The sequence below is a fragment of the Triticum urartu genome, chromosome 2A (genome assembly GCF_056163025.1).
Source record: "Triticum urartu cultivar PI428250 chromosome 2A, HENAU_Tu73, whole genome shotgun sequence".
Classification (NCBI taxonomy): domain Eukaryota; kingdom Viridiplantae; phylum Streptophyta; class Magnoliopsida; order Poales; family Poaceae; genus Triticum; species Triticum urartu.
Window position 1 is genome coordinate 619,399,396 of NC_141874.1, and position 16,363 is coordinate 619,415,758.

Here is a 16,363-nt window from a genome sequence, read left to right on the forward strand (position 1 = left end):
CGCGTGCGGTAAATCGAGTCTTTTAGACGCGCGGGACGTTTCAGCGCGCTCCAGCGGTGGCGAGAAAATCGCACGCGGGGGAACGGTTTGCGCGCGTGGGAAAAGGCGGCAGGTCGCTCGTTTTTTTTGCCGCACCGCTTCCGGCGCGCCTTTAAAATGCGGCGCGCGCCACACGCCTATTGCACACGCTTCTTTTCCTCTTCCGTTACCACACGCCCCTCCACCGCTTCCTCGGTTGCTTCCGCTGTCACCCGCGCCACCGCTCCAGCGCCCCGCCACCATGCCGCCACGCCGCCGAGGAGTGTCGGGCTACCGCGGCGTCCGCCAGCGCCCCAACGACGGGTTCTACTCGGAGATACGGTCCGGCCAACTCCGGCTCGGCATCGGCACCTTCGAGACGGCGCACGAGGCCGCCCGCGCGTACGACGCGGCAGCGTGGCGCCTAGGCAGGCCGCGCCAGCAGATGAACTTCCACGATGTCCACACGCTGCAGCAGGCGCTGGACGACGCCCCGCCGCCTCGTCTTCGCACGGCATAAGACCGTGCGGAGCACGCTGAGCGGCAGAACCGCCTCCTCGTCGCCCATGAGGACGAGCGGGTCATGGCGGAGTGGCGCCAACAACACCCGGAGGACGTATCCTACGAGCAAGCCTACTGGGCAAGGCGCCGCGAGGAGGAGACGCAAAGGCGCCGCGCTGAGCGGTTGGACAGGCGTCGGCGGAAGGCCCTGGCGCTATCCCAGTGCGATGTAGTTGAGAATGGTGGTGAGACGATCTTTACATCTGATGATGATCGTTGGGAAGACATGTGGCTCGATACCTCAGATCAGACCAGCGAGGATGGCGACGATGACGATGACGACAACGACGACTGGGAGTAGGCTGTAGCTGCACTAGTAGTTTTTATCTATGTCCTTGCACTATCTAAATAATTTTTATCTATCTATGCTATGAAACTATATAAAATATCTATGTATCGTTTTTTCTATCTATGAATTTTATTTAAAAAATGTACACACTGTTTAGCGCATGCTACATTTTAGCACGGCCGCTGGAGCTACGCGCGTGCTCAATTTTGACGCGTCTGCTGAAACCATCGCTGCCGGCCGCGCCAAACCAGGCGAACGGCGCGCGGCAAATGACTTTTTTGCGCGCGGGGTGTTGCACGGTTGTTGAAGATGCTCTAAGCACGCACACGTACAGCCTCCCACTTCATCCAATCATTCACAGTGAGCGAGCCTATCCGGACACATACGGCCACGGAACGGAAGCACATCGCCCGATTGCTACATCCACTGCCCGAGCGATAAGGAAGATGACGCAAACTGTTCGCCGAACTGCACTGCACTCTTCCTCTCCTCGCATGTTGCTTCGGAGCTCTGCGCCGAATCGGTGCGAGCCGACCTCTGAGGTGACAGCAATGGAGGGGCCAAGAACGAGACGACCCACTGCAGCCATGCAAAAGGGAATAGGAATAGCCTCCGCGAACAACCACCGGCGCATCAGTTCAGTGTGTCCGCCGATAGGTCAGCTTCCCACCGGTCCGGGTAATGGCGGTGAGGCGGGCACGCAAGGGGGAAAGGGAGCAATGTGCCAAACGAAATCCCGTAAAGCTGTGGTGCTCGTGGGAGGAGGCAGAATCTCGGGATGGACAAGTTGAACAAACGAACCGCGGCGGAGTGGACGAAAGTGGCCGGCGCTTGACGCCGACCTGTCCTTGGGCGCACGATAGGGAACTAAGTGGCGCGGCGGCGCATGGAGCCAAGAAATGCCGTGGAAGAAGAATATGGCGCTGGGGTGGGGCGACAGCGCTAGTCCATGACATGGACAGGAGGTGGAAGAAGACCCGGCGGAATCTGCTGAAAGGCATCGCTGCGATCGACGTTGTAGGTGGCGATTCGACGCACAAGTGATTAATTAGGGATCTGGTTTATTCTGGCTATAAGAGCATCTCTAACCGATGACTTGTAAACGGTTAGAGGAGCATAAATTTATTTTCGGAAACATTAACGCCCACATCTGTGGCAGTTTTGTAATTCGTCAACACGCGTGGATCATCGTCCAGTACAGTTTACACGAATCTTGACACATTAAGGCAGAATTTGCATGCCACGTAGGATGGGCGTTGAAGAGTTTGCCCACACGCCCGCACCACGTTGTTTGCCAGCTGCGCTGTGTGGGCGAACTAGTTTCTGCTCACACAACCAACACCTAGTCCATGCGCGTGTGGGCGAACTGTTTTTCGCCCACACGACACTCCTACGTTGTGGATGGCAACTGCATTTACGCGATTGTGGCAACTAGGTAAACAAACATGGCAACTGTAATTCTTTGCTACACGGTAATTGCAGTTGTGCGTACGTGGCAACCAGATAAACACACATGGCATATGTGATTAACCATACATGGCAACTATGGTTGGACCACACATGGCAACTAGGTAAATACACATAGCAACTACTGTTTGACCATATGTGGTAAGTAGTTAATCACACACGGTAACTACGGTTTGATTACACACGACAACTATCATAAATTAGACATGGCAACTATATAGTTATCCAAAACAGATAGAGTTGCCATGCTTTTACAACTACACTTGTCATCTCGGATAACTACATCTGCCAACCAAGATGGCAACTAAATCATCATCTTGCGGGTACCTAACGTAATTGCGCCAGGACATGTGGGCATTTTTGCTTCGTGCCACACGCGCGGAGTGAGACCCACGCCCACACGTATGGGCAATTCTAATGTCCGTCCACACACAGCCCGTGTGGGCTCCCTCCTGCTCACACCACACATGGTGTGTGTGCGCATGTCGAATATACCACACGTGCGGCAGTTATCGTCGTCCTTTATTTTTCTTCTCTAACTGGTTTCTAACCAATTGCTTATAACGGTTAGAGCATGTACAACAGCATTGGAAAAATTCGGGCCCTCAAATGCCTCACGTACGCGGGCATTAACCGGTCACATCACATTTAATGCAATCCACATCCAGACACCTCAATTATCATATCTTAAATTCATATAAACTCATGCAGCTACGTCGATACACACACATCGTCCGGCTACTCCATCATTATTAACTAAACATGCCATCAGACTACCAAAATCTGGCATGTTTGGCTATGATGAAGATCATCTACAGCTTCCCTTGCCCTTCCCAGCGCCCTTATCATCCTTCTTGCGAAGGTACCGGTCGAAGACGCGGTAGGGATTGAGCTGGATCTGCTCGTCGACGTTGATGTCCTCCTTCTCCTCCTTTGATGGTAGTCCAGCCATGGCAAGGACTGCCCGATTCTGCTCTCGAGCGAGGGCCCGTGTGTTCCTCCGATGCCATTTCTTCACAACGCAGGCGCGAATGGCTTCCTCCTCTGCGGCCGCCCGCGCCGCCGCATCAGCCACCTCCGCACTGCCATTTCCGCCGCGATACGGGCCTCGGTGAACCTTATCCTCTCCTTCTCACGGCAGGCCGCCGGTTTCCGATGGGACTCATAGTCTGCCCCGACCGGTGATGGGGAAGGAGAGATTTTCCGGCTGTCGGGACCTCCAGCCCTAGAGGACCCGGGCGCCCTTTGAGCCGATGCTATGGAGTCATGCCGGACAGATCCATTTGTCGGTCGGGCGTTGCCCTCCTGGGAGCGGCGGAGTGCAATGCGGACCACCATTGCCTCCTCCAACCCGCACGAGATGACATCCCAGTCGACGGATCCGGACTGGTCAAAGTCAGATCCGCTGCCCGCCATGATGGAGACGGCCGAAAATCACCGGAAATGAGCTCGGGTGGCGGAGGGAGTGGAGGGAGAGGAGTGTGAAGTGGCTAGGGTTTGGTCCGGCGAGCGGATGGGAACGGATATATGTGTGGTCGAGTGGGCTAGAGTGAGCCGGGTCCAACGTAGCGGGTGTTCCCGGACTCCCCCATATTCGCCCCATATTTGGGCTGGATATGAGGGGTGCCGGTCTGCCCGAGCGTTTAAGACCCGTTTGAGGTGCCCATCTGGATCAGATTTCGTGACCGGTTAGTGACCGGGCGGGCCGCCCGGACGTTTGATGTGGGTTTGGGGCGCCCGGCTATAGATGCTCTTAGAGGAGAATAATTTCTCTTCCGTGGTCTCCCACGGAGTAAATAGACTCGTTCGCCCACCTGTGGAGTAAAAGCCTTTTGCCTCGATTCTTGTTACCGCTTTACCCTGCTTGGTCGCACCCACTCCGGCGCCATCCTCCTAGCCTTCACCGACTACCGTCGACAGCTCGCAGCCCCATCAATCTCCCGCTAACAAATTTCGGCAATCTTTTTTTTCTTTATTTTTTCATCCACATCCCGCATCCTAGTCGATCTCCCACCAACAAATTTCGGCAGTCATTTTTTCTTTATTTTTTGTCCTTTTCACCGTGTTTGGCAACAGAGCCACTCTTCCTCCTCGTCCGTAGCCCGGCGGTGCCCCTCTCGTAGTCGGAGCTGGCGAAGCCACGATGCAGGAGATTGTGCATGATCTTGTCCTTGGCCTTTGCGTCGGCAACGGAGCGCATGGGGTTCTCCAGCACGGTCAGGTCGTCCTCGAGCTCCACCCGGAGCTCCGACGACATGTCTTTGTCTCTCCGTCCACTGGAGGAAGCACGACATGAGTGTAATAGGACTAGATGCTTTTGGTGCTGTCAGGTTTTCAACCTATAGTACTCGTTTCGATGGCGAGTAAGTGCGGTGGGTTTCCTGGCAGTGTGTTGGACTCGCTACCTCTCTTTCCTCTCCTCCTGAATGTTTCTGGAACAGTTGTATTCTTGTAATGGAAAGGAGGTAAGCCCGGTTAAAAAAAAGGTACCTCGGGATGATGGGCAACTCCCACCACTCGGGTGGCTCGGCGTTCACCCGGGAAGCACGTCCGGCAGCGAGAAACAACACGATGAGGCAGCCGAACTGTGATGTGTGCGATGCGTTCGGCAGTGGACGAGGACCCGTGACTTCCGGTGTGGTTTCCTCGCCGTATAACAAGTGTTCGACGAAATATTTGAATCAAATATGAGAGCGGATTATCTATCGTGCATCACCCCGCCATGTGATGTACTCGTGTAAGTGGTGCCTGACCAAGTTAGATGAATAGTCTACCTACTCCTACCTATCAGCCTATCTCGTTTCTCCTACTCAATTCTATTTTAAGTTGAGGATATTTGAAACCCACATACAATATGAACCTCAAGTTTGAATTATGATTTGTTTGCATCTTTGGGATCCGCACGACGAGACCTTTCAAACAAGATCAGACAAGAATTTTTTTAGTGAAATTTTAAACAAGACCTTGTTTAATAAAGTTTTACCGTGTTTCAAACTTTGATTTCTAAAACTTGTCAAAATATATTCAAGAATGATCTTGTTTGAAAGACCTTGTCATGAGAAGCACAAATATGCGGATGCATCTTCTATTGGAATTTTTGTTTATAAGATAAAATGATTTCTAATTTTGAAACACGTGAAAAAAGATGTGAGCGTGGAGCATGACATGATATGGACAAAGCATAGCTTTTGTGCATTCTCTGGTGAACGTGTTGGGATGGAGCATAGTAATAAATGATTGATGTGACAAGACACAATAGTAATAGAATATGGAGGAATAAAATTCAATTGAATGAGCAACCTCCGTGAAATACAGCAAGCTAGAATCTGCATGTGTCCAAATCTCTAACAAATGGATGGCTTAGCTACCCACGGGATATACCGTGCATGGTAGAACATCATTTCTCGAGTCAAATATCTCTTTTTACTCTGTTAAGTTCAGGGAATCGGTTAAAAAGACACTTTTTTTAGAGGAGCAGATGTGCTCTTCTAAAACATAGTCGGCGGTTTACCCTCTAAACTAAACGGGATTAGTTAGAGATTCTCTAAGAAACGAAGGTAAGACACCATATTCTCTGTAGTCTGTAGGCGACAACAAGCAATTGTTCTCGTCGCTCTGAAAATTCGACATCTCTGCTGATGTACAGTATACACGACCCCCTAGAGTCTAGACTCATATGAACAAGTCGCCGGATTTACCCGGCGTCACTCTATGTAACGTAATTGCCACCCCAAAATGCTCTGGTTATTTGCTTCTTCTATATGCAGACGGCCTATGTAATCTGACGTTGTGTGGATCCTCTCTCTAGCTTCCGGGCGTGAACTTCATGCACATCGGCGGCTTGATCTTGGCCAGCGCGAGCAGCGACGACGGGAATATCCATATCCCGTCGCCGCAGATGAGGCCCGAGGCGACGGCCGGGACGAGCAGCGCGGCCTTCTTCCCGTCGAGCCAGTGCCAGAGGAACACCACGAGGCTCCCCACGCACATGTCGATGGCGAAGCTGGCGCCGACGAGGAACGGCACGGCCATGGCCATGGGCAGCGGCACGAACCTCCCGAGCCGCCGCGGCAGGAAGTCCCTCGCCAGGTTGGCCAGCACGGCGAAGGCGAAGAAGGCGGCGCAGAGCTGCAGGCAGTGCTGCGGCAGCGCCGAGAAGCCCTCCACGCCGAGGATGGCCATGTTGCGGTAGATGAGCGCGTAGGGCGCCTTCCAGTACCCGTCCGGGTTGCCCACGTCGAAGGCCTCGTAGAAGAGGAAGAAGGTGAGCGGCGCCACGACGCAGCCCATGAGCGTGCCCGCCGCCTGCCCCACCAGCATCGACCGCGGCGACGTCAGCGTCAGGTGCGCCGTCTTGAAGTCGTGCATGAGGTCGGCGGACACGAGCACCAGCTGCTTCACCAGGCCGCAGGTGACCAGCCCGGCCACCACGCCGTTGTCCTTCCCCGCCCACGCCGCGAACACGAAGAGCGCCACCTTGCCGTAGTTGTACCCCATGTTCATGTCGGTGAGCCCGGTGCCGTAGGCGTTGCAGAACCCGAGCGCCGGCGCCAGCAGGTACGCGATCACCACGAAGTACCACTTCACCTCCCGGAACATGAGCGGGATGGCCACCACCGCCATGGCGCTGAGCAGCGCGTACCCGGCGTAGGCCACCCACGCCGGGATGTTGTCCCTGTTGAACACCTCGTTGCGCTGCAGGTCGTCGATTGCCACCGAGTCCTCATCCGCCACTACAATGCCGATGCAATGTCAGCATGCATGGTTCATTTCATCCGTAACAACAGATCAAAGAAACGCGAACAAATCTTGTACTGCCATAACTCACCTCTGTTGAGACGGCCGCGCTGCGATTTCTCATGTATGCTCTTGAGGGTGACGAGGATGACTTTGAGGAAGTTGTAGAAGCCGTCGCCAATGAGCAGCGCAATGCAGAGGAAGGCCTGGACATAAACGGAGGTGACAGTCTAAGCCATTGTGCCTGAACTAGTCCTTGACAAGAACAGCCAAATTCAGTAACACGCACACACTGACACACACCTTGTAGCCGTACAGGCCTGACATGCTGCTCGCAGACGCCTTGGCCGAGTACCACTTCCCCTCCTGCTTGCTCATGAGCGGCCACATTACGCCCCAAGAGAGGACGGCGCCGAAGAGGAGGGAGAGGTTGACGAGGTGCGAGCAGATCATCCCGGCGCCAACATACGTCAGGCTGAAGTCGAAGAAGAATCTGGCCACGGAATCATCGAGGATTTAAAACGGTGAACGCTCTCATGCATTTTCATTTTTTCAACCATTGAAACTTGAAAATTGTTCATTCAGCGAGAAAAAAAGAAGTCATATAGAGGCGTTACGTTTGCTTCCAGGCTTTGAGCCCGAAGGTGGGGAACTGGAGGAAGCCACAGACGTCGCCGCCGGTGTAGAACCACTGGAAGAAGCTCCAGAAGAAGCTGATCCCAAAGTACTTGAGGAACCCACGGACCTGCTGCCTGTCGCGGTAAAGGTTGAAAGAAATTCTGTCTGAATCAGTTCGGGCCATCCGTTTCTAAAGCGTTTTTCACACAGTTGAAACACGATTTGATTCATCGTAGCCGGGAATAAAAAGATGTGCTTTTCACGCAAAAGAAAGGGTCTGACCTTGCATTCTTATCTCCTTGAGGTGTGTGGAACCCGTTTATGAGCACGGCAGTGGCAGTCCCACTTGGGTAGGTCAGCTTGTAGTCGATCACCAGTACCTGAAAGTGTTTGGTTATTAGCGATTTCGACTACAAAATCGATTGCAAATATCTTTCTCATCAAGAAGAAAATAAAATGCAGACTAGGCTCCGTCAGCATTGTGGAAAATGATATGACTTGTTAGGGGTTGGTCGTCGATGTTGAAATTCCGGTTAACAAGTGAGAACGGGAGAAAATAATTTTTTGGGTAGGAGGTGGGGGGACTAATCGCCGTCAGTGACCGCAACCCTGATGCTACGGTCTTGCGAGCAATGCCAAAGTTTCAGTTCTTCTGACAGTAACAGCAACGACCCGGGAAAAATCAGGAAGTGCGGCTCGCCATGGACACGGAGAGAGCAGAGAAGGAGAGCACAGGAGCATGGAAATGGAATCGTTTGTACTGAACTGTACCTTTCTGAGAGGGAGCAGGGTGAGGAGGCCGACGAAGCTGATGGCGAGGAGGAAGCCCATCATCCAGCCGATGCCGGGGTCCTTGTAGCTCCCCGGCACGTTGCCCGGCGTGTTCACCCCGGACAGCTCGTACGTCTTCTTGTCCAGCCCCAGCAAGAAGGACCCGAACCCGCCTGCATGCATGCCCAGGATCCAGCGCAGAGCACGAATCAGTAGTTAGCAAGCTAGTAATCAAGATTTGATCTAGAAATGGATTCGGCAATGGCCGGGGTGCTGAATTGGGGGTGATTGATTGATGAGGCCGGGCGCCGGCGCGAGGGAGAGGGATGGAGCGGGGGAGCTTGATTACCGCCGAAGCCGATGGTGTAGCAGGCGACGGCGCAGGTCTGGACGACGGTGTTCTCCTGGCGGGTGAAGGGGCGGCAGGCAATGCCGAGGCGGCGGAGCGCGTGCGTCCAGCCGCGGAGCGCGAGGAAGGCGAGCAGCGCGGCGGAGACGTTGAGCGTGGGGACGAGCCCCGTGGTGAGGCTGAGCTTCATGACGATCACGGTGTAGACCACGCCGATGAGCAGCGCCGCCACCATCCCGCGGGCCGTCACCTGCTCGCGCCACGGCGGCACGCGCTCCGCCGCGCGCGCCGCCGCCGCCGCCGGCTCCGACTCCATGTCCGCCTCGCGCGGCGTCTTCTCGATCTCGCCGGACGCGCCCAGGTCGTGGCGGTCCATGCCGGCGCCCGCGAAGGCCCCCCGGGCGAGCAGCTCGAGCTCCTCGACGGCGGCGGCGGCGGCGCTGCGGGGATGAGAACGCCGTGAGCCCATGGATGCGTGCGCGCAAAAACAAATATACTACCAGGCACAAGACGTCCATGTGCGTGCGCCGGCCAGCGGTGGTAACGTGAAGGGTTGTTGACTAACCAGCGATGAACTGCTGGTATTAAACAAACAATTGCCTTTTTTGCGCAAAAGATTAATTAATTAATTAATTAGTACTAATAGAAAACAGAAAGAACTCTAGGCGCATCCGCTCTGCTCCAGACATGGCAAGAAACGAGTGAGAGGATCAACGCATCAGGAATGGAGACGTAGCGTCCGAACCGGGCGGGAAGATGATGAAGGCCGCGCGACTCACCTGGTTTTCTTGCAATCCGGTCGCCAAAACCCACCACCCGCCACCAGCCCGCTCGCTCGACTCGGCTCGGCTCGGCGCGCGGACACACGCACACTCCCACGGACGCACGCGGGGCGGGCCGCAGGATTTATACGAGCGGAGACGGGTGGGGATGTACTACTGCGGCTGCCGCATGCGCGCGGAAGTACAAAACGGGGAGAAGTTTGGGGGCTGCAGTACAACGGGAGCGGACGGCGTTGAAAACGGACCGGTCGGTCAGTGATGTGCGATCTTTTCTGGGGCGACGACCTCGCCGGACGCCAGCGCTTGTTCCTTCCTTGCGATCCACTTGACCTCTCCTCTCTGGTTGGGTGCGGGATGGCGACCGATCGTCGCCCGGAGCGCGCGCGGTGGCTGCGAGTAGTAGTATATCTTTGTTTTTTGATCAACTTGCGCCAGTTCCACGTGGTTGGCTCGTTGGACTGGATTGGATTCACTGGATCGGCTGTGCTAAACTAAACAGCAGCAGCAGCAGTAGTCCTACTACGAAACTTTTGTCTGAACATTTAAAAAAAATAACTTTTCTCTGAAGCTTCGGCGAAACTGCCGTATGCGATATGCCTTGGTCCGTTAGTCGTGCGTAATATTGTTGTGTCTGCACTGTCTAGCGTGATTGGGATCACACTCACTACGCCTAGTCGGCTACGTGCTACCTGAACGCAAGAGTTTGAATGTGAAGGTCTCCTCTCCTGTAGCATGATCCCAATTATGAGCACTGCTATACACACGACGTATGGACGCACGACCCACAGACGATAAGTAGGATCAGCTGGGGTTTTTAGTCCGTGTGGCTCATGCTCCTGTCGGGCACAAATCGTCCAGCAGTCAATCGTGTGTGTGCAGAGCACTTTTGCCCAATTATTATTTTATTTCGTGTGGTATGGTACGTACTATAACAGTAGGCGGTAGCATCGTCCTAGGTTGCTGTTGAATAATTTTGCGGGCTACGTTTACGCATGCATGGCATTGATTCTCTTTATCGGCGGTAGTTGTTGTTCTGTTGCGCTGGTCCTATTGCGTGTTAGCACGACATTTTTCTGATTCTACTTACAACAAGTTTTGTCCGGCTCCGGCAAGGAAGAGGCAATGACGGCCATAATTAAAGATGAATAGATCGAAAGTTTTCTCGCAAAAGAAAAAAACCGGACTCAATTAATTGGCACGCAATTTAAAACGAAAAAAGGATATACATGCATCACTCTACTATGCTGATGTCGGACCATTCAATGAGCTTAGCTTAGCTTTTGGCTGGATGTAACTTCGGAACGTCAGACTTTCTGTCCAGGTGCTGCCGCAAAGTCATACACAGAGCTACTTAGCTAGTTGGGAAATCCTACCCCGCCAAAAAAAAAGTGGGAAATCCCCTGCCTACATTTTCAGTAAAAACACGCGTGCACACACGACAGAAATTACAAGCTGCCTGAGAAAAAAAAGGCAGGGGCGAGCAGGCGTCACTTCTTCCTTGTTGGCAAATAATATAGGAGCAGGGCAGAAGATTTGTTAAACCAGAGAACCATGCATGATGAAGCAGAGCATCACATGACACAGGAAGATTATGCTGCCACGCATCAAATTCAGATACCGAGAAGTGCCCCTCTGCCTGTGACCTCTCCATCTATCTGCGTGACGAACTGCAGAGGAGCCGTCAATAAGAGCAACTCCAACGGGCCGACTTAAACGGACATGATTTCATTCGCTTTTTTGTCCGTTTGGATCGGCCAGACGGACATGGATGTCCGCTTTCGCATTTGGGTCGGCGTCTACGCCCAACACTGGCCTGAGACCCATTTTGACGACGCCAAAAAAAAAATGAACGCATACATATTAAAAAAAAGAAAAACAGCATTAATTAAACATTAAAGCCGGCCACGAAGGCCGGCGAGAGTCCGCGCGTCCACATTTGCATTTAAAAAAAATAAAAACAGGCTAAACTACGAGGCGGCGCGCTGCCCTAGGCGGCGGCGGCGTCGTCCTCGAAGTCCTTGAGGTCGATGAGCGTCGGCGCTGGCCCGGCCCAGGCGAACGCCGTGTTCTAGAGCGCCGCCATGTCGGGCAGTGCCGGGGCGGGGGGCTGTGCGGCCGCCTGTGCAGCCGCGGCCTGGCGCGCCTTGGGCTTGGCCTTGCTGCCGCTGGCACCGGAGAAGAGGCCCATTTTGCTGTGGTTGTGGTGGCTAGGGTTTGCCGGCGACGAGGGAGCAAAGGTGGACAGATGTGGACGGCGAGTATGGATGAGGACAGCCCCGCCGCACGGTCGGCTTAAAAAAGGACGAGCGCTGTCGCTGACGCGTGGGCCCGTCGTCATAAATTAAGTTGACCGCGTGGGCAGCGGGTAGTTAGACGGCTGCCATGTGGGGACGCGACGAATAGCGAGAAGGCGCGCGAAGCGTCCGTTCGGCGTCCGCGTCGACGCATTTGAGGCGTAAATTTGGGCCGTAAATGCGTCCACGCGGATACGACGCGGACATGATTTAAGTTTGAGTCGGCGCGTTGGGCTGCCACTTTTATCCGGACCGAGCCAAACGAACGTAGACAGATAAAATGGATAGACCCTTTGGAGTTACTCTAATCTGTCGAATCTGAGGCCTTTCTTCTTTTTTGAAATCCAAACTTTCCAGCATAGCAGGGATGGACGAGGCCCAGCAGACGAGGATGGGCAGATGGCCCTTTTCAGCCCGGTGGTGTTGGAACGCCAAAGTGGCGCACGAGCACCAAACAACGAGCGAGCTGGAGGCGTGACGGCATCCCACGTCCCAGCGAGATCTCCCGGATCTTTGATGCGTATCACAATTATGCCCTGCTTTTCTCTGAGAAAAACGGAGTAAATTATATATCCCGTCCCACAGCCTACTCTAAACAGGATGCTCTGCGGGGAGTGCGCGTCATTATTGGAAAGTCAAATATGGCTTTGTTAGGGCATATACAATGGTAGCATATGAATACATATGCCTCATGACAAAAAGTAATTTAAGGCACTTATATTAATTTCTTCTCTCCAGTGCAAGCTATTCACTAGTAGGCCTCATTAAGAAATAGAAAATAAAGATTCTAGTACACATGCATCTCTACTTTTCACTCAACATTTTCAGCTTTTGTCATCAGATCACACTTTTTCTCTTCAAGCACCCGCCTCCTAAAGAGAATCCCGCTTTCCTATCCGAACCTACTTTACGTCATATCCGATCCTACATGGCATGCAAGGCATCACCTTGAGGCTATGCATTATACATGCCCTTATGAAGCATGGGAACAGCACATGAATACAAGAAAACCATAAAGTTTACACACTTTTTATCGGAAAACTTTCACTCCATTCGTCTTCAATCATAACAATATTATGAACACCAGAAATAATAAAAATTGCATCCTGATCCGTAGACCACTTAGCGACGACAACAGATACTGAAGCGAGCCAAAGCCGCGCCCCCGTCATCACCATTCCCTCGCTGGAGCCGGCCAAAACTTGTTATAGTAGACATTCGAGAAGTCGTCATGCTAAGAGCACATAGAATTAGCGCACCAAAAAAGCAACTGCAACCAATGAAGATAAGCATGGACCGGAACGATCCAACCTTAAGACACACGAACATAGACGATCAAAGACCGGATCTAAGCATATCCACCAAAGACAACCACCAATCGAATCCTACGAGATCAGCCGAAGACACACATCCACAGGCCATCCAATGATGCTAGATGTAACACCGAGACGGCGGCTAGGCGGGAAGAACCTTATTCCATCTTCAGGAAGCCATCACCGTCTCGCTTTTTGAGCAGGACACGACCCTAATAAAAACCAAAAAAAATATTCTAAAAATGGAGTCCTCCCGCCGGAAAGGGCCGGGATCTACCATGCCCCCATGGCCCTAATGCCACAGAAGGCGAGGTAGATCGGTGGCGCCGCCAACAGGAGGCAGTAATCCTAGCTGCCTATTCTCTTGGACAAGAGACGAAGATAGTAGCCTTTTGTTACAGACCTTCTTTCTAAAATATATAAACATTTTTCTCTCCCTTCGTTACACGATGTAAGACGTTTTTAAAAGCACGTCTTACATTGCAAGACGAAGGGAGTATTATTTTGCAACACCTGGAGTCATGGACATATGTTTTGGATTCTGAAGATTTTGAATTGGTATTATTACCCCTTTGTTTTAAAATATAATGTGCATTAATTCTTTGTAAGTCCAACTTGTTTATGTTTGATCAAGTTCTTAGGGAAAATATGAACATCTACAATAAAAAATAAATAAAATATGTTTCATGATGGATGTAATTATACTGACTGTTATATTGCATATATTGATTTTTGACAATAATCCTGGTCAAACACATGAACATTCAAATCTAAAAAAAAATGCGCCTTAAATTTTGGAACATAGTGAGGATAAAATTAGTTAGATGTGATGTGATATATCTTTGTGATTATACTCAAACACCTCTAGTAAGTAGTGTGAATATTTTATATACACGGAAAATCTCACAAAATCCATGAACAAAGTAAATTATTTGAATAATTAACATATGAACTAAAAACACATAACTAAAAACATAAAATGGAAATAAAAAGTAAAAAAAAGATAAACAAAGAAGGATAAAAGGAAAATAACCTAGAAGCAAGAAGGAAAAAAAATAACTTTAGCCCAGCCACTTCAGGCCAGTTCTTTTTGGGCTTAGACTAGCCACAGTGGGAGTAACTCCAGTAGTAACATCGGGTCCAACTCAGCAAATTTGCTTATGTGGCAATGAGTTAATGAGGAGAAAGCTAGTTGTAGTAACTTAGCTAGTTACTGTAACATCACATGTCCCAATGCAATATGAGTCTATAACATAATAAATGAATCTTTGCATGTTACCACACTTAAGTTACTACCCATTATGAAGGTAGTAACATAGTCTAGGGAAATGTGTATGTTACTAGTGTATATTACTCTCCATTGCGGCTAGTCTTATAGCATATATGTCTGGGTGTTGCAACTGGGAAGGAAATTAGTTTATGTGTACACAAATTTAATGAGAATGGTTTGCACGGTGCCCTATGTTTCGCTATGAATAAAACGCTCTCTTCGTGCAGGTGCATATGCCATCTAAGGGGATTATTGCTGCAATTAAGCCCATGCAAGCATTGGTCAATCATCCATTTGTCTTTTTTTCAAGCATGCATGTAGGCCGAACCACCATCTGTTTCAAATTACTTGAAATTATATGTGTGTTCTAAGTCAATCTTTTTTAAATTTTGACAAACTTTATAGAGGAATTGCTCATATAATATTATATATAGTATAAAATATGTATTATACTGAATCGATCATACTTAATCATCAACTCTCTCCCTCTCTCTCTCTCTCTCTCCAATTAATTCACCCATTTAATCAAATCATTTGATGAATTCCTCTCCAACCGGAGTAGCTCACATTAATTCATATTTCCTTCTTCATGCATGTCTCACGAGTCCCCTATGTGAGTAGTTTTTCTACTGTTGATTCCACCATAGATTTGTCTCCCGAATTTCTCACCAATTCCTTTCCTTCTTTTTTAGGATAATGTTTGTTCTTCCTAAGGATAAACAGGCCCACCCTTTACCCTCTTCTCCTTATTAATTCTCAAGGAAACTATAAATTTGAACCGGCGGACATATATAAATTGGTGGCATTGCGTGTAAAAAGAGTGAGGTGGTATTGTGTAACATAAACAAGACATTTATCTTTACACATGCATCACCTAAGCCAATTGTACATTGCTAGGGTGATCCAACGAGAGGTCTGGAGTTTGATTCTTTGTTGCTACATCTATTTTTACCGGACTTGTTAGGGTCGTAATGTAGCCCTCGAGCGACGGCCCAATCTCGCCCATGTGCGCGAGACATGGGACAAAGGCCTCGAGGGGTGGCCCATGTGCGTGAGACATGGAAATAAAAGATGTCAAACTTTTTTTTATCTACTGACGGACTGCGGGTTGATACTCAGAAATATAAAGATCGTTTTGGATAGAGTGCATGATGGACCAAGAATACCATCTCCCTTTATTAGTAGGCATAGATGGGTGTCATGTGGAGAAATTAAATGCACGCCCTGAAGAATATGTTTGTTTTTTCTCGAAAAGGGGGACACCCCGGCCTCTGCATCAGAACGATGCATATGGTCACACATATAAATAAAAATGAGGTTCAACAAGGTCTTAATGTCTCAAAGCAAAATAGAAAACGGCATGCTCACGCAGAGCCACAACGCCAAGAACAAAACTCCCAAAAGCCACAACCGCCTGGCATGACAAAAGATAGGAAAACTAATTGCATATCCTATTACATGACCGTCATTCAAACTGGTTGAAGATATCCCGCACTACCATCTCCCACCGGACAGATCCAATAACCAAACGCTCCCTGGCCTCCGTCGGAGTGAGTAAGGACCACATATGAATCAACGCAGTAGCTCGGAATAAAACCTGCAAAAAATGAATAGTTGTTGTTCTGTTAAAAGCCAAATCATTTCTGCAATTCCAAATTGCCCATAACAACGCGCATACTCCTACACGAATGTGTCTACCTGTTTCGGACTCTATCCCAACAAACCACGTTCCAAATAACGTACCGACCGAATTCGGAGGAGTAATGTTAAAGGCAATTTGCACGGTGCGCCACAAGACTCTCGCCAACGGGCAATCAAAAAAGAGGTGCTTGATATTCTCATCCCGATCACAGAAACTACACCTAGTAGATCCTGTCCAGTTGCGCTTAATCAA

At 50.6% G+C, this 16,363-nt stretch overlaps 1 protein-coding gene and 1 pseudogene across 2 annotated transcripts; one reads left to right on the plus strand and one right to left on the minus strand.

Annotated features, from left to right (window-relative positions):
- Positions 1–280: 280 nt before the first annotated feature.
- Positions 281–805, plus strand: LOC147986247 (ethylene-responsive transcription factor 3-like; annotated as a pseudogene).
- A 5,078-nt stretch (positions 806–5,883) lies between these two features.
- LOC125539239 (putative metal-nicotianamine transporter YSL16) lies at positions 5,884–9,715 on the minus strand. 2 transcript variants are annotated; one of them, XM_048702643.2, is made up of 7 exons: positions 9,590–9,715; positions 8,462–8,634; positions 7,973–8,070; positions 7,690–7,824; positions 7,376–7,565; positions 7,164–7,278; positions 5,884–7,068 (listed from the first exon to the last, which is right to left on the minus strand). In XM_048702643.2, exons 2-7 carry the CDS (start codon positions 8,522–8,524, stop codon positions 6,140–6,142), a joined length of 1,530 nt encoding a protein of 509 aa, XP_048558600.1. In that variant the 5' UTR covers positions 8,525–8,634; positions 9,590–9,715; the 3' UTR covers positions 5,884–6,139. The 2 variants fall into 2 exon arrangements, with proteins under 2 accessions (XP_048558600.1, XP_048558599.2); XM_048702642.2 differs by lacking the exon at positions 9,590–9,715 and adding an exon at positions 8,811–9,294.
- Positions 9,716–16,363: the final 6,648 nt, after the last annotated feature.